The sequence below is a fragment of the Marmota marmota genome, unplaced genomic scaffold, assembly GCF_001458135.2.
Source record: "Marmota marmota marmota unplaced genomic scaffold, marMar, whole genome shotgun sequence".
Lineage (NCBI taxonomy): Eukaryota > Metazoa > Chordata > Mammalia > Rodentia > Sciuridae > Marmota > Marmota marmota.
Genome location: NW_026000240.1, coordinates 33,107,140 through 33,129,635, shown reverse-complemented (window position 1 = coordinate 33,129,635; position 22,496 = coordinate 33,107,140). Strand labels below are relative to the sequence as shown.

General features: G+C 53.9%; 1 protein-coding gene and 1 non-coding gene across 2 annotated transcripts; one reads left to right on the top strand and one right to left on the bottom strand.

Moving 5' to 3' along the window:
• The first annotated feature begins 5,512 nt into the window (after nt 1–5,512).
• On the top strand, nt 5,513–5,585 carry Trnav-cac. Its single transcript has one exon. It is a non-coding gene; the product is annotated as a tRNA-Val (tRNA).
• A 9,675-nt stretch (nt 5,586–15,260) lies between these two features.
• Dusp7 (dual specificity phosphatase 7) lies at nt 15,261–22,496 on the bottom strand. Its single transcript, XM_015487093.2, has 3 exons — nt 22,032–22,496; nt 20,147–20,581; nt 15,261–17,330 (listed from the first exon to the last, which is right to left on the bottom strand). Exons 1-3 carry the CDS (start codon nt 22,393–22,395, stop codon nt 17,023–17,025), a joined length of 1,107 nt encoding a protein of 368 aa, XP_015342579.1. The 5' UTR covers nt 22,396–22,496; the 3' UTR covers nt 15,261–17,022.

The following is a 22,496-nucleotide window of genomic DNA, read 5'->3' as shown; positions in this document are numbered from 1 at the left end:
GCCCTGGGTAGATGACACTGCAGTGCAGCTTTGGGATTCCAGGCACATCCTGAGGCTTCAGCAGAGGCTGTGAGGGTGAAGCCAGGGCCTGGGCCTGCATGGTTGAGAGATGCCAGAGCAGAGAAACCCTGTGCTACCAGCACCGGCCTCTGTTTTTGGAGAAGTGACCTCAAAAAAGACTCAGGAGGACAAGCCTGTGAAGCCTCAGGGACCCTGCCACGCCCATACCCCTCTTCCTGAGCCCATGGCTCTGAGGCTTTGAGAGCTCTCTCCTACCACCTCCAGATCAGGGGCTCTACCTCCCTATACTCCTTGGATTTATTGCTTAAAAGATGGGGAGAATAGGGGCTGGAGATGTGGCTCAAGCGGTAGCGCGCTCGCCTGGCATGCGTGCGGCCCGGGTTCGATCCTCAGCACCACATACAAACAAAGATGTTGTGTCCGCCGAGAACTAAAAAATAAATATTAAAAAAAAAAAAAAAGATGGGGAGAATAATCCCTTCCTGGGACGATGAGATTGGGTGATGTGTGCCTAGGAGGGAGTCTGGCCCACAGGAAGGCTAAATCACAAAGCCTCCTCTTCCTGGCTCAGGGGTCTATGAGTTCACAGGCAGCAAGCACCATGTCTGGACTTCCAGAGGTGACACATGGAACTGAGTGGATCAAGTCCCTTGTCCCTGTGCTTACCTCCTTGCCAAGAATCCTTTCTCTGACCATTGAACTCACAGAAAGCACATAGGCCAGCAGTTCCATATAGGTCCTTCTGGAAAAACAACGAGTTTGCAGCTGTAGGGCCTGGAGACAGGAGAAGGGACAAAGGTGTGACCCCCTAACTTTCTTAGGGCCTATTCAAGGAAGGGAATAGGGTGGCCTCCCCTCATCCAGGCATCCTGTGATAGGATAGGGAATGGCCAAAGAAAAGGGACATGAGAGTGACTCTAGTAGATGAGTCATGGGGTGTGCTGTCAAGGTGCTCACTACTCATCCCCCAAATGACAGGGAACTCTTGGAATTGATCAGAGCCTTGCAAAGCAGCTCCGTAGAAAGCAGAGCCTTCTCCCATTCCAGGGAAGACCCCAGGGAGTGGAGACCTCAGTGTAGGAAAGGATCCCCATGAGTGAAATCTGAGCAAACTCCTTGGAGAAAGGGGTCTGTGAGAGACCAGTGGTTGAGGAGAGGAAAGTCCAGAGTCCCAGAGAGGTGGAGGTTGGACAGGGAAAGGCATAGGTGTGGGACACAGGCCCAAGCGGTGGCCTGGGCAGAGTGGGAAGATGGTGTGCGTGAACCTGTGGGAGGAGACCATCCCAGTGGAAGAGGCTGGACATAAACTGCCCCAGCTGTCATGAGCCAGGGATCATAGAGCAAATTAGAGGTGGATCCTTCTCTGTGCCTTCAAGTGATTTTCCTAGGGCAAATAGGTTCTGAGGAATAGGATCACTAGGTTAAAGGTCATGCATATTTTTATTTTTATTTATTATTTTTTTTTTAACTTAAGTTGACAAATGGCCTCCAGAAAGCATCTCCAGCTCCCATGCCCTGGGTGGGTTATGAGAAAGCTGGGGAGATCCTAGGGGGAAAAGTCATCCCATCCGACAACAGGAGTGAAGTCATACCTGGGGCCTGGGACAAGGCCACTTGAGAATTGAAAGGCCACCATGCACTGATCTCAAGGCTCACAGCCTCACTGTTCCCTGCTACTTCACTTGCTCCCTCTGTGGGGACTTGGGAGTGGGCAGGCCAGTCCTGCCTCACAGAGTTTCCCAAGGGGTCCTGGGGAAAGAACTCACAGCCCTTGTGGGCAGGGTGAGGTACCACCAAGGTGCTTAACTTAGTCTGTCCCAGGAGAGGTGATGTCAGCCCAAGCAGAAGGTAGCCAGGAGATAGAATAGGTGGGCCTTGTCCCTAAGTCTCTCTAGGACAAAGCACCCTTACTATTTTATCCCTCCTGTCCTCCCTGACATCCTAAATTACTGAACTTTGAGCCTTAATGTCCATATTCACAGTAAAGGGGGAAGTTCATGGAGGAGTTCTGAGAGCTTGTGTGAAGTTTTCAACTTGGAGCAGTGGTCGTTGGTGGCCTCAGGTGCCCTGGAGAAGATTCCTTCCAGGAGGGGGAGTTTGACAGAGCCCACTGGCCACTGATCAAAGCCTCAGGGCTCCCCTAGTCTACAGTCAGCCTCAGATTGCAGCAGAGTCTTGCTGTCAATCACCTTCCTTCAGGGCCCCTTCCCCTCACTCTGTTCTTCTCACCCTCCTTTGGGGTCACCAGCCTGTGTCCCTACCTTGAATACAGCATCTCCATCCCTTCTGTCCCTCTAGTTGGGGCAACTCCACAGCATGTTTGCTTGAACAGCCCCAGATGGTGAATCTCAGCAGGTTAGATCGGTAGTTCTGCCCCCAGCTGTGGGATTCTCTGATCTGCAGCCCAGGATCAACAGCAGCCACCCTACAGCAGCCCAGATCAATGCCACTTGCTCTCATGATGGCTGCCCCAAGTTATCCCACACCTAATGAGACAGGTGTCTTGAGAAATGAAGTGACCTGGCCAAGAGTCAGCTAAACCCAATCAGCTTTACCATTGAGCTATATCCCCAGTCCTTTTTATTTTTTTAGTTTGAGACAGGGTCTTTGTAAGTTGTTGAGGTTCTTGATAAATTGCAGAGGCTGACCTTGAACTCGAAACTTGCTGGGATTACAGGAAGTGTGCCACCGCACCCAGACAGCCGATCCCTTCCTAAGGCAGGACTGCAAACCAGTCTAACTGCAAAGCCAGACTCAGCTTGCCCCACTGGAACGCTGCTGTGTGATGCCACCCAACTTTGCTGTTTCCAGAGCTTTTATTCACCAGAGATCTCTGATCCTGCCCACAGCCTTCAAGGAGGCACAAAGGGCTGGCCATGGATCGCACAATTTGGAGTTGCTCACCAGATCCAGGGCAGCAATGGGGTGCACAGAGAGGCATTCAGGAGTTTCAGGGGTGCAGGCTGCTGGACCAAGCTGTGATGGACTTTCTGCCTGTCCCCAGCCCTCTGGGGCAGCACTTTCTACACCAGCTGTGTTTCATAGTCTGATTGTGAAGTGCTTACAGGTAACACAGTATAAGCTGCCTCGTGAGTGATGTGAGGTTGCGAGGCTGGCCTTTCCAGGTTTGGTCTCCCCACTTGTAAGGGAATCCTATCATCTGACCCAGCTGCAGCACTGGCTGGCCCTGTCATTAGAGCATTTTTGTGTCCTTTCACAGTGGTCCTTCATGGGAGGACAAACTCTGAGGACAGAGTGTAATCTCCTCCCATGAACTCCCCTGTCTGGTGACTGGGCTTGTTGGCTAATTGGTGCTGATATGTTTGGCCGACAGGCACTGTCCAAGGATTCAGAGTCCAAGTCAGGGGCAGTCGCTGACAGGGGCCCAGCCAGTGGGCAATCTCTGGGGAGACTAACGTTCAGAAAGAGCAAAGACCTGCCTGCATGCCCACGGCCCTTAGGGGACAGAGCTGGAGCCAGAATTCAGAGCCTCAGCCTCCTGCTCTGCTGTAAAGTCTTGGGCCAGTCGCACCTCTCATTCAGGCCTCAGTAGTCTCCTCTGCTGGGTACAGGCCCAGCCTGGGTAGGCAGAAGCCTGGGGTCTAAGCTTGGCGCAGAGACTGGAGACCAGGGCCTTGGTGGAAATTGTGGCCTTGCCCTGGATCCAGAAACTTCCTGAAGCCTCAACTCTCCCCACCTCCTCACCTGGATGGAGGCTGCAGTAGATCATCCAGGGATTCTAGAAGGGGAAATCCCCCAACGTCATTAGGCCAGCCTCTCATTCCTCTCCAGGCATCGTGAGGCAGCCTCAACCTCTCTATTCTTTGGGCAGACACCTTTCAGAAGCTACCTCAAAACTGAAGAAGGCCAAGTGGTGGAATGAATCTGATCAAACTTTCCTATGTACATATATGAATATACCACAGTGAAATTCACCTTTATATATATCTATAATGTGCTAATTAAAAAAAAAAACTAAATAAATAGAAGAAAGATCAGCAGAGTAGAGGAAAAGGAACAGGGAGAAGGAGGAGGAGAGGGAAAGGGGAAGTGCTCGGGTCTGAATTGGAGCAGATTATCTTCCAAGCCTGTACAATTACATCAAATTGAACCCTAATATTAGGTATAACAAAAAAATTTTTTAAATAAAAATAAATTGGGGACCAGGGATACAGCTCAGTTGGTAGAGTGTTTGCACAAGGCCCTGGGTTCTAATCCCCAACACCAAAACAAACAAACAAACAAATAAATTGGAAGAGTTTGAAACTAGACTCAAAGACCAGGTTTTGTTCTCCTACTAGGGGCTGGATATCTAATCCTCTCTCAAAATCCTGGGTTTGACTAAGTTGGGGAAGACCTTAGGCACCAAAGACTCTGAAGCTAGAATGTCATCAAGACTAGCAGAGAGGGGCCCTTGGCCAGGCTTGGGTGTAAGGGCAACCGCTTTAACCCCCAGACTGACTGAAGGTGGATCAGGCGAAGCCCAGCACTCTCCAACCAGGGCAGTGCCCCCACCCAGGTGTTCCTTAGCAGCGTTGGCCAAGATCCCAGATGAGGGGTGTCAGGGCAGGCAGGCACTGGAGAGAGCAGGGCTGGGCATTTCCTGCTAATGAGTGCCAGCGCTTCACTCCCCTCGAGGGGTGATTCTTTAGTCTTAGTCAGAGGAAGTGAGGCAGGGCAAATGGGCCATGTGTGTGTAGTGCCTCTGGGCCTGGCGGGGACAGGCAGCTGTAGGAGCTGCAGAGCAAGCCTGGTCCTGCAGGTCTCCTACACCCATACATGGCCAGCCTACTGCCCAGCACCTCAGGGGTTCACTTTGAGACCAGGCCCCAGTGATGACCAGCCCTAGACTCCAGCTCCTTCCTGACACAGTTCCTAAGTCTCTGCTCTGCCCCTCATCTGTCATGTGGTTCGATGGTCACTTTACCTCTGATCCTTGGTGTTCTCATCTGCAAAACGGGGAAGATTATGGAACCCACGTTCCCCTAGTTCCTTCCTTCCCTACATTAGTAGCTTGTCCTTCCAGTTTGGTTCACTCTTAGGGTCCTAGGTTTGAAAGAGCCACCAGGGTAGAGTCTGTGCCTTCATTGCACAGAAGGGGTCAGGCCCAGAGCACCGAGCTGTCTCCAGACAGGCTTCTTGAAATGTTTATGCTATGCAGATGTACAGGGGGTGTGAGATCCCCTAGGCCCATCGGCCTTGACAGAATCATCTACATCCCCACCCTCTGGTGGAGCCCAGCATATCAAGCCTCCCTTTACCCCTTGCCCACCACTGGGGGGTGAACTATCAACATCACTGTTATCTGTAGGCTCAAGGTTGTAGGCACCCAAAATGAGGCACCACCCTGTCCCACAGCCCCTGCTTCTGAGAGTGTGACTTGGACTCCTGGTGACTGAATATTTTTTTCTTTTGGTACTGGGGATTGAACCCAGCAGCACCCTAACATTGAGCCACACTTCTGGGCCTTTTTTTAAAAAATTGAGGGGCTGGGGATATAGCTCAGTTGGTAGAGTGCTTGCCTCACATGCACAAGATCCTGGGTTCAATCCCCAGTGCTACCAAAAAAAAAAAAAATTTTTTTTTGAGACAGAGTTTAGGTAAGTTGCCAAGGTTTGTCTCAAACTTATGATCCTCCTTCCTCAACCTCCAGAGTCACTGGGATTACAGACATGCACCACCATGCCTGGCCTGGTGGCTAGATTCTTGAGCTTTTTTTTCTGGCCTAGCTCTGACCAGAGTGCATAAAAGTATACAGTTTTTGTCTTGGTGCTCAGACTAGGATCTCTTCACCAAGAGCAGGCTATGGCCTTCCATCCCTTTTAGCCGTAGCAAATCCTGCTAAGTAGAGAAAAAATGGAAAGATGGGGCTCAGGGTCCCAAACTCTCATCCTTTAAGCAAAGGAGGCAGGAGGCAGAGCTGGGCATGGGGGAGTCTACCGTGGGTATAGTCTTGGCCCTCTGGGCCTTTGTACAGCCAGATACCCATGGAGGGCTGAGACTAGCCAAAAGGGGAGCTAAGCTAGCCACAGGCTAGCTCACATTGTGAAAGGCCATTGTAAGCAAAAGGCTAGGCAGGACCCTGACAAGGACTCAGAGCAAGAGGCCTTGTCTGCTTTCCTCACCCCCTGAGACAGGGGTCTCTTCTCAAGGAGGTATTGCCCCACCCCACCTCAGTGCTCCCTCTGGGGTTTCCAGGTCTGGCTGGGGCAGAGAGACAGGTGGAAAATCTCACACCTCAAGGTGGCAGACTTGGATGAAGCCTGACAGCCGGTTTCCCCCACCCCTTCCCATGCATGGAGAGACCAAGGATTGGGAGCACAGCCTGGCATCCCCTCAGCAGGCAGGAGTGAGCCAGAAAGGAAAAGGGAGGGGGTCTCCAGCATGGATGTGGCTGGACCAGATGGGGAGAAGGTCTCAAGCTCTGGCCAGGCTGGGCAGTCAGCCTCCCTTCCCGGGGCCTGGGCTGGGTGGGGGCAGCAGGGCTCAGGCAGGGCGGGCTGTTGATCCAGCCCAACAATGATGAAATGGCCCCTTTGTCCTGCGGCGCCAAAGTTGCTGTGACTGGAGGAGGCGTGACGTGAAAGGGTCATTGTTCCCACTTGGGCAGCCACTCAGGGAGCTGGAGGACCGGCCCAGGGTGGGCTTCGTGCCAAGGCTGCAGCCCTGCCCGTTGCCTGTAGCCACTTGGGGTGTCCTGGACTCTCTGCCTCCTACTCCTTGTCAGTCCTTTCTCTCCTAGGTCCAGCCCAGGCACAGGTGTCCTTCCACTACCTAAATGTCCCCCTCCCCTGAGCTCCTCCCATTGGGAATCATGATATTGCAGATCCTGAAGGGGGTGCTCACCCAGTGTTGGGGGCTGGGCTCTGCTCATCACACAGGTGAACCCTGCCAGGCAGAATGCCCGCGAGTGCCTTAGAGGGCTTGGGGGTACTGGGGGGTAGCTCAGTGGTAGGGTGCTCACCTAATATGTGCATGGCTCTGGGTTGAATCCCTAGCAGCACCAAAAAGAAAAAGAAAAGAGGGGCTTGGGCGATTTTTTTTTTTTTTAAGGTGTTCTGCCCTGGCTCAAGGAAATGTGCCAGTGACATTCACCAAGGCTGTGGTTTCAGGAACATCTGCCTAGACACAGCACCTGGCACATGAAAGAAGAGAGGGCCAGAGAAGGGAACTGGGTGGCCATAGGCCACACAGCAGGACCTGATCTTCTGGCACTCAGGCTAGACCACCCTCCCCACAAGTCCCCACACCTCATGGATATCCATTCTCTCTGGACACCTGAAGCCCCTCCTCTTGGGCCCCCATACTCTCCTACCTCTCCCTTCTCCTCCCCTGAGATCTTTCCAAATCCCAAATCAAGTTCCTTCCAGCTTTAAATCTACTATGGCCCTCCACCTCCAGAGGAAGTTCAAGCTGCTATGCTGGCATTCAAGGCCCTCCCTGCATGAAGCACCTGCGGTGGGGTCCTGTCTGGATCCTCCCCAGCCCAGTGAGGGAGCCCTGACCATAGTAGACTGCTTCATCTTCCCATATCCATCCCCTGTTCCCAGGGGTTCTGCCTGGAGCTTGAGTGTACATTTCCCTCTTCCCCCAGGTCCAGCTGCCTCTGGCCTGTGGGACTCAGGGTGGGCCTACTCAGGAGGACACTTCTCCGGGACCCAGGTGGCCTAAAGGGCTCCAGGGCCCAGAACAACTCTCCCCCAGGGCTCTCCACAGCTCCCTGCAACTGGCATCGGGCTCAGCCTGACCCAGGCTAATGAAATCCTCCCCCAACACAGAGGAGGCCCTAGCTCAGCTCTAGACTTTTTTTCCCTGGAGGGACGCAGCTAATTAACCGAGAGGGTTTAATTAATCAATTAGTGTGGCCTCCAGACCCCTCCACTTAGCTGTGGCAGTGGCAGATCTTTCTAAACAGGAGAGGCCAGACATTTCTCTGGCTGGAACCTGGCCGAGGAGTGAGCCGCTATCAGGGTGGGCAGAATCAGGGAGCAGTGGCACAGAGGTGGTCAGTCCTACCTCCTGGGCACCACCAAAGACCTGGGCAGGCAGAGGCGGTGATATGTGGACCTGTGAGGGGATGTAGGAGGCAAGGACTCCAGGGACCCAAGGGGTGCTCACCCATTGTGGGGGGCTGGGCTCTGCTCTTCACATAGGAGAACCCTGCCAGGCAGAATGCCTGTGAATGCCTTAGAGGGCTTGGGGGTGCTGGGGAGGGATAGCTCACCGGTAGAGTGCTCACCTCATATGTGCAAGGCTCTGGGTTGAATCCCTAATATGTTCAAGCTCCTGGCAGAAACTCTGTGTGCACTAGTCATGAGAGCCTGATACCCAGAGCTGGACACAAGTCCAGAAATGCCCCAGACATACAGCCTGAGGGTATGAGGAGGGTCTGGACACACTGGCCAGCAGGGCCTTCAGATATGGGGCTGCACAGAGGGCCATGGAAGCCACAGGAAACACCAGAGTGAGGGGAGGCTTCCTGGAGGAGGAGGCTCAGGGAAAGATCAGACAGAGGTAGCCACTTGGCAGGGGTGGTAGGTGATGCAAGACTTAAGGGGAAGAATTAGGATATGAAAGAACTGCAGAAGGGTCAACTTTACTGTAAGGTGTCGCCTCCTCTGAGAAACCTCCCGGATGGCCTTACTCATTAGACCCGGGGACCCCTGCCGCTCAGCCCCTCCAGCCTGCACACACCAGGACAGCCCTGATGCCACACTTCCTCCTAAGCCTCCCAGCTATTGCCAGCTTTCCTCCTCTGCCTCTCCCTCCTAGCCCAGGTAACCCACAGTTGTGCAGTAAGTCCTCAAAGAGGGCTCCTTGCTACAAGATGCTGCTTTCCTGGGAGTTGGGACTCCAGGTGATGTTAGGACTGGGAGGGAGCCAAGGCTTGAAGGCCCCCTTGCCGCTCAGGCATGGGGTAGTTGAGAGCAGGGACTCACAAGACAGTCAGACACCTAGATCCTGGGGTGGCCCCTTCCCAGCACGTGGGTTTACTGCTGACAGCTTCTTCATCTGCCCACAGGGGCTAGTCCAGCACCTCCTCCAAGGCTACTGGAAAGTTAAATGAGTTTATAATGAAAAGCCTGCAGGACACCCCATCCCAGAGCAAAAGGGCCATGCTGTGTGTATTATTGTTATCATTACTCTTGCTGCAGTTAGAACTGCAGAGGATAAGGCTCAGCAGCACAAGTCCCAGGCTGGGCCTGTCAGGGGCTCAGGCTGATAGGGACTCAAGGCCCCCAGTGTGCACCCGGCATAGCCAATACATGGCTTCTCTAAATCATCAATAATAATAGCCCAATATGAAAGAGAGTTCTGCTTTCTTTTCAGAAGCCAATTTGGGAAAACTGAGTTCAGGTGTTTTGTCCCAGAAATGCCACTTCTGGGCACAAGGCCCAGGGAAAGAATTCAAGATGCAGAAAAAGCATACCCACACTCCCTGCTCAGAGGTGGTCTGGGAGGGGCTTAGTATCCAGCCTCCCTCCCCCAAAGGTCAGGGAGAGGCTCCAAGGATCTGAGGCCAGGTATGGGCTCCGCCTTTGTTCTGCAGCCCTCTCAGGAATACTAGCCCCCAGCTCCCTTGCTCCTCTGAGAGGGAAGAAGAGAGGTGACTCTCAGATAAGCCCAGGTTTCAGGCAGAGGATGCGGGGACACAGGTGGCTCACAAAGGTGCAGACTTGGGAAGCTGGTGGCAGGGTCTGCAGGTGAGCAGTGTAGGCAATAGGCAGAGCGAAAGAACGGAGTGGGGGTGCAGGCTGGCAGGGGTGGTAGGTGACGCATGACTTAAGGGGAAGAACGGAGTGGGGGGCCAGCCCAGGTAGACAGCTAGAATCCAGGTTCAAACTACTCCCAGACCAGAACACCGAGGGGCAGGCAGTGAAGCTGTGACCAGGAACCATGGCTTACCTGGATGCCCTGACCCTGGCAGTACTCTGCACCTCAGGACCATGGGGAAATGGAAGAGGGATCCCCGTGTCAGGGAAGAAGCAGAAAGGAAGGAGCAAGAGTCCTTAAGGGACTGGGTGCAGGGGCACATGCCTGTAATCCCAGCAACTCTGGAGGCCGAGGCAGGAGAATTGCAAGTTCAAAGCCAGCCTCAGCAACTTAGCAAGGCTCTAAGCAATTTAGTGTGACCCTGACTCAAATATATATATATATATTTTAAAAGGGTTGGTGGGGGGTGCTGGGGTTGTGGATCAGCGGTAAAGCATTCGCCTAGCATGTGCCCTGGGTTCAATCCTCAGCACCACATAAAAATAAATAAATAAATAGTAAAGCTATAAAAAAAATAAATAAAAAGGGCTGGGGATGTGGCTCAGTGGTAAAGCCCCTCTGATTTTCCCTGGTACTGAGAGAGAGAGAGAGAGAGAGAGAGAGAGAGAGAGAGAGAGAGACCTTTAAGGGGATATAGTGATGGGGCAGAGAAGGATCGGCTTGGCCCAGTCCTGCCCAGGCAGCTTGGCCCCCAGCTAGCACTCCATCCCAATGCTTCACCCCAGTCAAGGGCCCTTTCCTCTTAGGCTGCATATTTATTGGCTCCTAGGTTTCTTGGATACTGAGGCCAGGCTGACCAGCCCTCAGGACAGAACTGAAGGTCTGGACCATGCTCCCTGAGTTTAAAGGTAATTGTTCTCATCTCCTCCTGTGTGAAGACTGGGTAGGGGAGGAGGCTCACCCAAGATCACACAGTGAATCAACAATGACTGGTACCAGATAGTGCCCCTCAGCCAGGGTGGAAGATCATGGCTCAATGAACATCCTTATGGCTCACATTCCCAAGACTCTGAGAGGTGCCTGGGAGAGACACCCGTGTGCAGGAGAACCTTGGTCATCCTGTGTTTTAGTTAGCTTTGCGTCACTGTGACCAAAATACCTGACAAGAACAACTTAGCGGAGGATAAGTTTATTTTGGTACATATGATCAGAGATCTCAGTCCATAGATGGCTGACTCCATTGCTCTGGGCTCAAGGTATGGCCATGCATCATGACTGAAGAGCCCAGCAGAGGAAAACTGCTCAGCGCATGGCGGGGTCAGGAAGCAGAGAGAGGGGGATGGGGCCAGAGGGAAGATGTACTGTGTCAGGGCCGTCTCCTCCAGGGGCCCACCTTCTCCTGCCATGCCCCACCTGCCTACAGTTCTCACCAGTCATTCCATTTCAACTAGAATGGACTGATTAGGTCACAGCTCCCCCAATCCAATATTCTTGCACTAAGAGGAGCTTTGGGAAATACCTCATATCGAAACCATAGTACCCTGGATGGCGTATACAGTGAGGGGTAGGGCAGGTTCCCTTCCGGGGAGCTGAATGAGGATTCAGGGTTACCCTGGGGACCACACATCCCCTGGTTAGGACCCATTCTCCTGCATAGAATCGTGTCCGCCAAGTGAAGCTAGCCAATCCCTAAAAAACAAATGCCAAATGTCTTCTTTGATATAAGGAGGGCAACTAAGAACAGAGCAGGGAGGAAGAGCATGAGAAGAAGATTACCATTAAACAGGGACGAGAGGTGGGAGGGAAAGGGAGAGAGAAGGGAAATTGCATGGAAATGGAAGGAGACCCTCATTGTTATACAAAATTACCTATAAGAGGAAGTGAGGGAAAAGGGGAAAAAACAAGAGAGAGAAATGAATTACAGTAGATGGGGTAGAGAGAGAAGATGGGAGGAGAGGGGAGGGGAGGGAGGATAGTAGAGGATAGGAAAGGCAGCAGAACACATCAGACACTAGTATGGCAGTATGTAAAAACGTGGATGTGTAACCGATGTGATTCTACAATCTGTATACGGGGTAAAGATGGGAGTTCATAACCCACTTGAATCAAATGTATGAAATATGATATGTCAAGAGCTTTGTAATGTTTTGAACAACAAAAAAAATTAAAAAATGAAAAAAAAGAATTGTGTCCATGGCATCCAGGCCATGGGCACAGTGAGACAAGCTGAGAACCTTTGCTGGCACTCTGCTGCCCACCTCCCTTGGGGCCCAAGTCTTTCTGGTCGTGAAGATATGTCCTCTCACCATCTCTTCCCAGGCCACCCTGGTCCAGCCCTCCTGGCCCACCTTTTAATGACTATCCCAGCCTCCTTACTTATTCTCTGACCCATATGCTTGCCCTTCAGACTATTCTCCACTCAGCAACTGGGACATCCGGTAGTGACAATCAGACTGTCAGTCTTTGGCTTGAAGCCCTTTAGGGGACCCCTGTCCCCTAGAGAGGTTCCTCCATGACCCCCCAGCATGGTACTGCACCTTCTCTTTTATCTGTATCCCTGAGGCCAGAGGAGGAGACATGGGCATGGAGCGGGTATATGGAGACCCCACACATGCACGGTCACTGTGGGGTGGACAATGCCCCTGGAGGTGCGTACTAGGGCAACCCCGGGGAGGGGCCTGCTGCTTGAGCAAAGCGGGGTTCTTCCAGCACTGGAGTCTTGTGTCTCCTACGGGGGCTTATCCAGCCCAGTCAGAGACAATGGGCCCGAGGCCTTCAAGAGTTGCTAGTGGTGTTCTTGAATGGCCATGCCTGGAGAGGAGTGACTTCACCCAGGACGCACCCTGAGGAGGGGAGGCTGGAGTCAGAGGCAGGCGGCTCCTCAAACACAACAGGGCCAGCCTGGGCTTGCTCACTCAGAAATGAGGAGGCTGCATGTGTGCGCATGTGAGTGTGTGCGTATCTGGTCCCAGTAGGGCCAGCAAAGGAAGGTGCCCAACCTAATGGAGGAGGCAGGGCTGGTGAAAAGACTCAGAGAGCAGCCAGAGGAGGTCTGGCTTCTCCCCTGACTCATTCCTCTGTGTGGGGGGAACAGGGCCAACTCAGGACTCTTGGATCTGTGTGTCATATGGGACCAATCCTAGGAGGCCTCTGCAAGGAGGTGAGAGGGATGTGTCCTGCCCAGAACAGTCAGGGGAAAAGCGTCAAACATCAGAACCTGGACGTCGTCCCCCGACCTGGGTGCCTGGAGGTTAACATGCTAATGTGCTCTGACACAGGCTGTGGTTTCTGCTAAGGAAGTTTTTGTTCCAGACATATCCATCCTGACACAGAGGGGTTGCCCAATGCCTCAGTGTGCCATGCAGTGGCAGGGGCAGAGAAGGGGCAGGTTCTAGCATGGGCTTACTGCCTGCCCCTACCCTGCCCCATTCATGAGGCATGACTGTGTTTGTACTCTGGGCAGGGACCTCATGGAGGCAGCAAGTGGGGCAGACCCCTTTCCCAAGGGCTGCTTCCTCCTCCCCAGGCTCATAGCAGAGAACCTTAGGGAAATACTCATCTCTTTTGTGGTTTCCTTGTCAGAACACCCTTCAGGGTGACTGCTACTCAATGTTACAAGTTCTTCCTGACGTCTAGCCTTAGTCACTCTTGCTGTTGCACCTGATTCATTTATCAGAAGACAAGTTGAGGGCCCTATTATCCTGCCACCCAGCCTGACATCACTGAACTTTCCCTCGGGCATGTTCCCACTCCTGGGACTGCCCAAGCGGCACAGGAAATGGCTGCTGGATGAATGTGTAAGTGAGTAAGTGACTTGAATCCTTCTCCCACGAGAATGCTAAGAAGCGCTAAGAAGTTGATGGGTCCCTGGGGCTGGAGCTGAGATGGAGACTGAAACAGGGACCCAGGGGGCTAACAGAGGGACAGGAGGAAAGTGACAGGATTTGGGGGGAAGAGAGACAAAGTAGAAGCAGCCCTAGAGAGCCAGACATGCAAAGTTCAGGGGACTCTGGCATCAAGGGCCCCGGTCAAGGATGGTCTTGAGCAGGTAGGGCCCATGGAGGGACAGAACGGCTGAGACGGGGCAGAATAACAGGAGCTCAGAGTGAGATTCCATGAGTGGGATCTTGGGACCCAAGGTGGGGGACAGTGGTCCACAGCACTAGCCTCAGGTCACAGAGCAAGGCTCCAGGGCCCTAGCCACTCAGCTACAACCTGACTCTCCTGGCAGGGAGTCTTAGCCAGGTAGTGCTGAGGTCAGGATTTCTACAGATCAGACGCTGAGGGTTGGAGCGACCACCCGGCCTGAGGGTGCATGGGGTTAAGTGGTGGGGTCAGCCTATTTCATGTACTCCCAAGCCCCCAGTCCTCAGTTTGAGGAGTCCGCTCGGAAGGCGAATGCTGCTCTCACCCTCTGTCCTGTGCTTGGGCACGCTGGCACTGCCTGGCACTTACTTGGCCTATCCAGGGCCCAGCCCCCAGCCGAGCACCCGCGGGCTTCCCCGGCCCTGGGCGAGGGCAGCAAGAGGGAACAAAGGCGCAGTCTCTGGCTGCCCAGGCCCCCACCCCCTTGGCTGCCCCTGGCACAGCAGGACCAGGGCCCTGAGGGAGCCCGAGAGCAAAAGCAGCACCCGCCCCTTTGCCGACGCTGCGAGAACCTGGCTCCCCCTTGCCTCCACCCTGCGGGCAGCCGCTGGAAAACAGTGACCCTCCATTCTGAAGACAGGAGCACTGAGCAGGAGAGGCCAAGGCAGGCAATCACAAAGCTATGAGTCGAACCCAGGTTCCATGGTGGGCAGAACCTGGCCTCTACTGGTGGTCACAGGCTGAGCTGCGAAGGTGGTGACTGTGTTCTGCTCCAACGTGACTTGCAGGAAGCAACGGGTCAGGGTCAGAGAAGGGAGAGCCTGGGCATCCTGACGGGAATGTCTCGGGGAGCTGCTGAGATGCCCTTGCTTCTGGACCACCCTACCCACCTTCCACCTGGGTCCCGCCTAATGCTATCACAGCCCACTTAAGGACAGAGGCGGAAGTGGGATCAGAATCAGCACCCAGGCTCCTTAAGTTCTGGCCTGGGACTCATCCCATCTAGCCAGAAGTGGACACATAAAGGCTCTGGAGCTCCATCCCCAAGGCCATGGTCGCCATCCTTCTCCAGGATCCTTTTCTGCTCCAGGCCACTCTCTCTACCCACCCCATGCCCGTGGGAGCTAGAGCTCAGCTCATTCCTCCCTGCAAACCCAGACCCTGACCAGATAAAGATCACGAGCATCCGGGCAGATACAAAAAGCACTTGGGGTCTCATTGTGCTTTGCCCCATCTTAGAGATGGAGACTGGGGCTTCATCCAGACAGAAGCCCTGCCTGCTCCCTGCCATCTGGGGGACACCTCTGGCTGGTCTAAGCAAGTGCCCAGCATACCACGGGCAGGACTAGCCTCACAGAAGCAAGCACTGGGGTGCCAGTGAAGAACACTCCCGTTTCACCTTCCTGGGGCCCCAAGCTCTTACCAAACACCACAACTCATTTTAAAGAAAAAATAATATTTATTTGCAATATAAACAAAGTCCCGTTGCTGGTTCGGGATATATATATATATATGTATGTGTGTGTGTATATATATATGTAGGGTCACAAATTTTCCTTCATAAGATCATAAAGCAAAACTGGCCACCCTCTGGAATACCCTCATTTACACAAATCTGATACATCTTTCTGGGGTTTTCTTTTTAAAAATAAAAAATGAGAGAGAGAGAGAGAGAGAGAGAGAGAAAGAGAACCATATACAGCTTGGAAGCTTTTTGTCAATTTCTCGACTGTGGCAAGATTTGAATCCACTGCCCTAAAGAATCCCTGAAAACCACCCCTGTGAGGTAAGATGTGGTGGGGGCAGAGTTTCCGTGGCCTCGCTCACATGCTGAGTGCTGGCTCCATCAGGGACCCTGGCCCAACTGCTCACCCCTCCCAAGTCCGCATGCAGTCCTGACACCTGATTAGAACTGAGGAACAAAACTGGAGGAGGGTAACGGAATCCGTGGCTTTGTCCTGTAGTTATAGGGCCGGGGTAGTGTGGGGAGGGAGCCTCACACCCCTTCTACTCGTCCATCCTTGCCCCACTTGCCCCTGCCCTAGGGTTGAAATGGGTACATGTTTCTTGGTAGTAGACGGCATGGGCAGGTGGTGAGCAAGGCAGTCTTCCAGAGAGAAGGGAATTGGGAGTTGCAGCTGGACCAAAGCAACAGCCAGGATGAAGAAAAGAACTTGGGAGGCAGGGCTGGGCTCTACCACCTAAGCTTTCTTTTCCCCTAGCTACTGGGTCTCCACTCCCAGTTACAGAAAGAACTAGATAGAAGTCTTGGGTAAGTATACAGAAGGGCCCATGGCCTGGCCCTGCTAGGGGCTGAGACCAAAGGGTTAATGCTACTAGTTGGCAGTCCCCTGCAGCCCCACCTCCAGCAGGATAGCGCAAGGAGGTGTGCAGGACCACCTTGGGGTGGATGGGAGGGCAGACAATGCAAAGACCCAGGTCCGGCCCACCAAGCACAACTTGAGGCAGTGTGCACAGGCAGACACAATACCAAGCTGGGCTGAGCCATGGGTGGGAGATGGCACAACTGGGGGTCCTGATGCCTGGAAAGCAGCAAGCCACCCCTTTAAGAAGTGTCTGCTGGAGAAACGAGCTCCATACATGTGCAAAACGCATTTGGTCAAGATCAACACAGGGTTTGTCTTTTCCATTAAAAACAAAAACACACACCAATAATTGCTTTTTGAAATAGGAAGAAAAACAAAACTGAAAATACTTCTCTCTCTCTCACAAGATCAAGAAAGGGATGAAATACTGGTTTATACAATCCACTGCTGCATGTAGCCTGAAAATAACACTTTTCGTTAAAAAAAGAAAAATCAAGAAGAGCTTGAATACTCTGTGCTCCGTGGAGCTTGGATTTACCTGCTAAAAGTAAAAAGTAAACTCAGGTCCATGGATGTGTCTTTAAAAACAGCCAGAATGGTCAGGCCACCAGCAGAAAGGAGTGTCCTGGGATAGACATGAGGGTCCAGGGGCCCCCAAAGCCATGTGTCTGACAGCTGAGGCCTCTTTAGCAAGTCCTGCAGAGGGAGGCCTTGCCCCCACAAATGGCAGAGAGCTGGCCACCACTCAGCCTCAGCTTCTGGGCACAGGAGACATCCGTGGGTTCCTCGGGCCAGGGACAACAAGCTTGGGCCCCATCGGGCCCTGTGGAGGGCTGGGGGAGCCCCGGCACCATGCCCATCCTTGCACCTGGTCTCACGTGGACTCGAGGGTGTTGAGTGGAAACAGGTTGTGGTTGGTGGGCGTGGAGAAGTACAGCTGCTCACTGGGCGCGTGGTTGTCGCATGGGCTGCTTAGCCCCAGCGTCCGCTCAAAGTCCAGCAGCTGCCCCATGAAGTTGAAGTTAGGCGAGATGTTGGACTTTTTCCTCTTGACGAAATCATAGGCATCGTTTAGTGACAGGTTCATCTTCTGCATTAGGTAGGCTACAGTGACCGTCACCGAGCGGCTGATGCCTGCTAAGCAGTGCACTAGGACACCACACTTCTTGGAGCGGGCCTCATCTGAAACACAGGGGCATGGGTCAAGGCTGTGTGTCTCAAAGAGCCTCTCCAAACGGGTGGGCAGAGGGGCCACAGCAGTTGGGGCTGGGCACAGAGGGCAGCCAGGTGGCTTGTTGGTACTATCTGACTCTTGAGGGACCCAGCTAAGCCCAGTGTGGTGGGCTAGCAACTTGGGGTGTGCAAAGGGTTCTGCCTCGTTTTAGCTGTAAGCCCCTGCACATTCCCAAGCCTCAGCCTTACCTGAGCCCTTTTATTCTCAGTAGTCTCATAAGGACCCAGGCCAAACAGGGTTCAGCAAACATAAGCAACTGTCACGTCACAACTGGCTAGAGGATGTCTTCCGTTTCCTCTCAAATAATCTGCATCATGGCCAATAAGCCCATTTTAACAATGTGGAAACAGATATGAGACAAAGTGACAAGCCCAAGGCCACCAGAGGCTTCTCCTAACTCAGCACCTTCTGCTACAGACCATGACCTGGGGGTGGGGGCGGTGCTTGTTCTCTTACTCCCAGTGCCTCCTGCAAAGTGGGCCTGAGGGAGGAAGTGGGTTGCCTGGCCCTACCCTGGGCTCTGGGCTCTGCCCAGCTAGTCCCGAAGGTCTTAGCTCCAGCTTCTGAAGAGCCAGGGACTAAGATAACAGCCACATCTGGGGTTTCTCAGGTGGGATTAGCTTAAGTGGGGGCCCTTCCAGTGATTTCTCCCCATAGCCAACTGGATTCGGCCAGTCTTCCCTTCTTTCTTCATCCTCCCAGTTTCCCCCACTGCTACCCAGACTCCTCTGCCAGACACACAGTAGGTGCACAGTAAATGATGGTTGAGCTCCTGAACAATTTAGCCCTGTGATCTCTCCTCTCCACTCTCAGTGCCATAGCTGTGCCAGGGATGTGGACTAACAAGCAGCAGCGCTAGGCTCCTCGAGGTTTCCAGTTCTCTGACTCCAAACCTACTGGGAGCCAGGCACACAGTCAGCACTCAAACAATGCTCTCCTATAAAATGACACACAGGTTCCCATTTTTTTTTTTTTTTTATCAAGAATTAAACCCAGAGGTGCTTTACCACTGAGCCACATCCCCAGCCTTTTAGTTTTGGAGACAGAGCCTTGCTACACTGCTGAGGCTGGCTTTGAACTTGGATCCTCGTACTTCAGTCTCCCAAGTCACTGGGATTACAGCCACCTCACCTGGCTCCAAGTTCTTTATTGCCTCTGGCCTCCCTCCCCCATTTCTACTCAACAAAGGGGACTCAGGACTAAGCATATGTAGGTGCTTAGTCCAGACTCAGGGACTAACAGGATGGTCCCTTGGCTACGACACTAGGGACAGGACTAGCAGGAGAGGAGACAGATGTTGCAGCTCTGTATGGAGAAGTGTGGTCTGACCTTGAGATCTGGAGTGAGAGAAAGAGGTAGTGGAAAAAGGGTTCCAGAGAGGTCACACGAGGTGTGGGGAATGCCTAGCCCACAAACCCACTCCCAGGGTCACACTGAAAGTTCTTCTGCTGACTTTATTTTGAGTCCTTTCAAGTATCTAGCTTAATCCTGTCCCAGTGAGTCCTATGGGATATTTGGATCTCAATTCCTTCACTTTGTCAAACAGGGAAAAAGATTTTCTTCTACCTCTGCATCCTGATGGGTCCCCTCACCCCTACCAGATATGGGGGAACCTTCAAGGATAAAAGCACCCAAAGTAGGCTCAGCCCTGAGAAATCTGGGGTTCCCCTCTCTGTTCTTCCTCCTGGGGGGGAATGGGGAGGTCAACTGCTGAGACAGCACCTACAGTCCTCCTGGCATGTCCCCTGGGGCAGGGCTGGAAGCTCCAGGCAGCCCCAGTCGGGGGCCCCTCCCCCAGGCCTCAGCTTCCTTCCTTCCTCCCAGGCAGGCACCTAGTTTTGGTTCCCAGTAAGCGGATGAGGCGGGGAAGCCTCCCACTTCCTGTTATTAAAGCTAGCCCAGCCAGGCTGACACCAAACGCCCTCCTCTGGACACAGCCGCCATTGGGAAAAGACTGCCCAGGCCAACTCCATTCTACCACAGGAGGCTGGACAGAAACACTAGGTCACCAGGTTCAGACAGTACAGGGTCTGCTTTTATCCTAAGCCTGAGTCCCTCCCCCTAACCTGGGTGAGCCCCCAGGCCTGGGGAAATGACTTGCAGTCCAATAACCCCAAGCTGACCAAGGAGGAAGCAGGGGGGAAGCCCAAGGTAGCTGGGGATCTAGTCCTCTTTCAGGCTTCTCCACCTTCTCTGCACACTCCCCATATGCCAAGCAAACCCCACAGGCTGCTAAGAGCAGCTGGGGTCCCACAGAGACACTCTGGGGCACCACATTCTCATTAACTGCCTGTTTGAGATAAGTCTCTGGCCCCAGGGTTAGCTTTCAGTCCTCTTAGGTGCACAGTAAAGCCCAAAGAAGCACAGTGACAGCCCCATCCTGGAAAGACACGTGTGCCAAGGCGTGATGCAGAGCAACTGGGCCTCGCGGGAGTCTGCAAGCTGTAATGTTTTGGCTTGCTAAGTAAGAAACAACAGCAAAGCCAGAAAATATAAGATTGACAGCAGAGAGACCGTGACATGTTAAGAGCTGGGGGGAGCCCAGGACTCAGGGGACTGCTCAGGCCCTGACAGGTAGAGGGGCCTGAGGGACTCGGTGAGTCACAGCAGGCATGGGTACACCCACAGGTACACGTTGGCACATGCAAGGCACACACAGGTCTTGACAGGCCCAGAGGTACCCAGTTGGGCAGGGGCGACACCCAGAGTCTCACACATACCTGGATGCGCCCACCCACTCTGGCCAGAGCACAGCAACACTTACCAATGAAGCTGATGGCCTCAGGGAAGAACTGGGAGAGGTTCTGGCTCCAGTGGTCAGAGATGGGGATCTGCTTATAGGTAAACTCGCCACCATGCTCGAAGGCGTTGGGTAGGTTGGGCGTGACATTGAGGATATATTTGATGCCGTATTTGCCGAGCACATCCAAGTTGGTGGAGTCCTTGGCGCAGCCGAGGTAGAGGTAGGGCAGGATCTGAACAGGGAAGGCTGGCTGGCTGGATGGCACAGGGCTGCCATCCGATTCGGTGGCACTGCTGGGCAGCTCTCGGTCAGACTCGCCATCGGAGCAGTCAGAGCTAATGCGCAGGCCCCCCAGGCCCAGCACCGAGGTGGGCGGCGAACCGCTGGGCGAGGACGAGCTGTCCACATTGGTCTCACAATGCTCCGAGTACTCTGTCTGGAACTTGTTGAAACCACCTGTGACGGAGGTGAGACAGGGCCTGGGTGAGAGGCTGGTGAGAGTCCAAAAGGGCCACATAAGACCACTGATGGCCAGCACTCCCCATGTTAAGCATTATACCACCAAAGGGCAACATGGGTCATGTCAAACATACAATGTGCATCCTCTCATGTGTTCTTTCCATTTAAACCATGACCACTTCACAGATGAGGAAACTGAGGCCGGAGCTCTGAACCCTTACCCATAACACTTCAGCCATACCACCAGCTTTAGGGCACTTGAGGACAGGCACCAGCTCAATCCTCTCCTGCAGTTCTCATGCATACCTAGTATTCATTAGTACTCAGTAAGAGGCAAAGGAAAGTACACAATCCCCCCTCAGACCAGCACCCAGGGTCTGCAAACCCCTCCTATAGATGAGTCCACAGGGTCCAGAGCCACATTTAGGTCAGTTAGAGATAGAGAGGACCTGGGCCTCCCGACAGTCTCTGGTTGTCCACCTCCATAACCACATTAGGGGACGGTAATGTGAAGGTATAGGTTGGTCCTGAGTCCCCCCCCTAGTTTTTATACTCCCACCCCCCCAGAGGTAGATTGGTGAAGGGGAACCCAAACACACTTCTCTGGACCCTCCCTCAGAACACAAGGTTGTCTAGCCCTGGACCTGAAGAGCAGGAGGGTCACTGGGGATACACGCTGATGGGAAAGATGGGAAGCGCCTTTCAGCTAGGCATGGGCCCTGCGCCCGAGGGTGCCGCAGGCCTCCCCTCCTCTCCCGCCCGCCCCGCTGCCAGCAAGAGGCCATTTTGGAATGTTAATTGGAAACACCGGCTGCAGCCACTCGCCCCCCAGCCGCTGCCTCCTCTATTCCAAAAGCTCTAAGGCAGCAGGCTGGGGACTTGGGGGCCCCAGGAGACCTGGGCCATGAAAATGGGCATTGCCAACCTTCTGTCCAAGTGCATCCAAAAGGCAGCAATCCCTGGGTGATAGGGGCCACGACGGGATCCCAGAGACCCCAACATAAACAGTCCCTATGTACAAGAAGTTGGATGGTGTTACGAAATGTGCCCTTACTGACCCTGGCCTTCCAGGGACATGAATTCCACGCTGGACTTAGGCCCTGACGCTTTTCGGGTTCCAGGAGGTTGCCTCTCCCTCCTTTTGGGCGCTCAGCTGGAGCCCGGGCACTACGGTCGCCCCGTCAAAAGAAAAAAATAAAATAAATAAATAAATAAGGGGGGGGGGGTAGTTTGTTCTCTACCTACACGAATCGTGCCGAGAAAAGGGGGCACAGATCCGCCCTCCCCTGCCTAAGCCCACATCGTGGGGGACGGAGAGCGGATGCGGGCCAGGGGCGACGTGGCGCCCGGCCTGGCCAAGTGTGGAGAGGAAATAGCCTGCAGCAGGGGCATTAGGGAGCCGCGGAGGAACCCCAATCCCGTATAGGGTTTTAGGTGTTGCCCTCACCTTGGAGGTAGTAGGCCTGGCAGCCGTCGTCGCGTAATTTCTGCAGGAGCAGTCCGAGCACGGAGGCAGGAGCACCGGGCTCAGGTTGCCACTCGGCCGTGGCCTCGTCATAGAGCAGCACAGTGGCCGCCTTGCAACGCGTGGCAAAGCGCTCCTTGTCGGCGTGGTTGGGGATGATGGAGCGAATGGGCAGGTTGCCCTTGCGCAGGCGGCGCAGCATGAGGCCCGGGATGGCCAGGTTGATGGCCGTCTCAATGTGCGACGACTCGAAGAGCTCGTGGGGTCGGCAATCCAGCAACAGAAGGGACGCGCCGCCGCGCGCCTCCAGCTCCTCCTGCAGCCACTCGGCGCTCTTGCAGGGCATGGCCCCCGCTCCCGTTGCAGCGCCCGTCGCGGTGCTTGCGCTGGACCCAGACCCCGAACCCGGCTCAGACCCCGCCCGGGTGCCCCCAGCCGCCGCCGCCG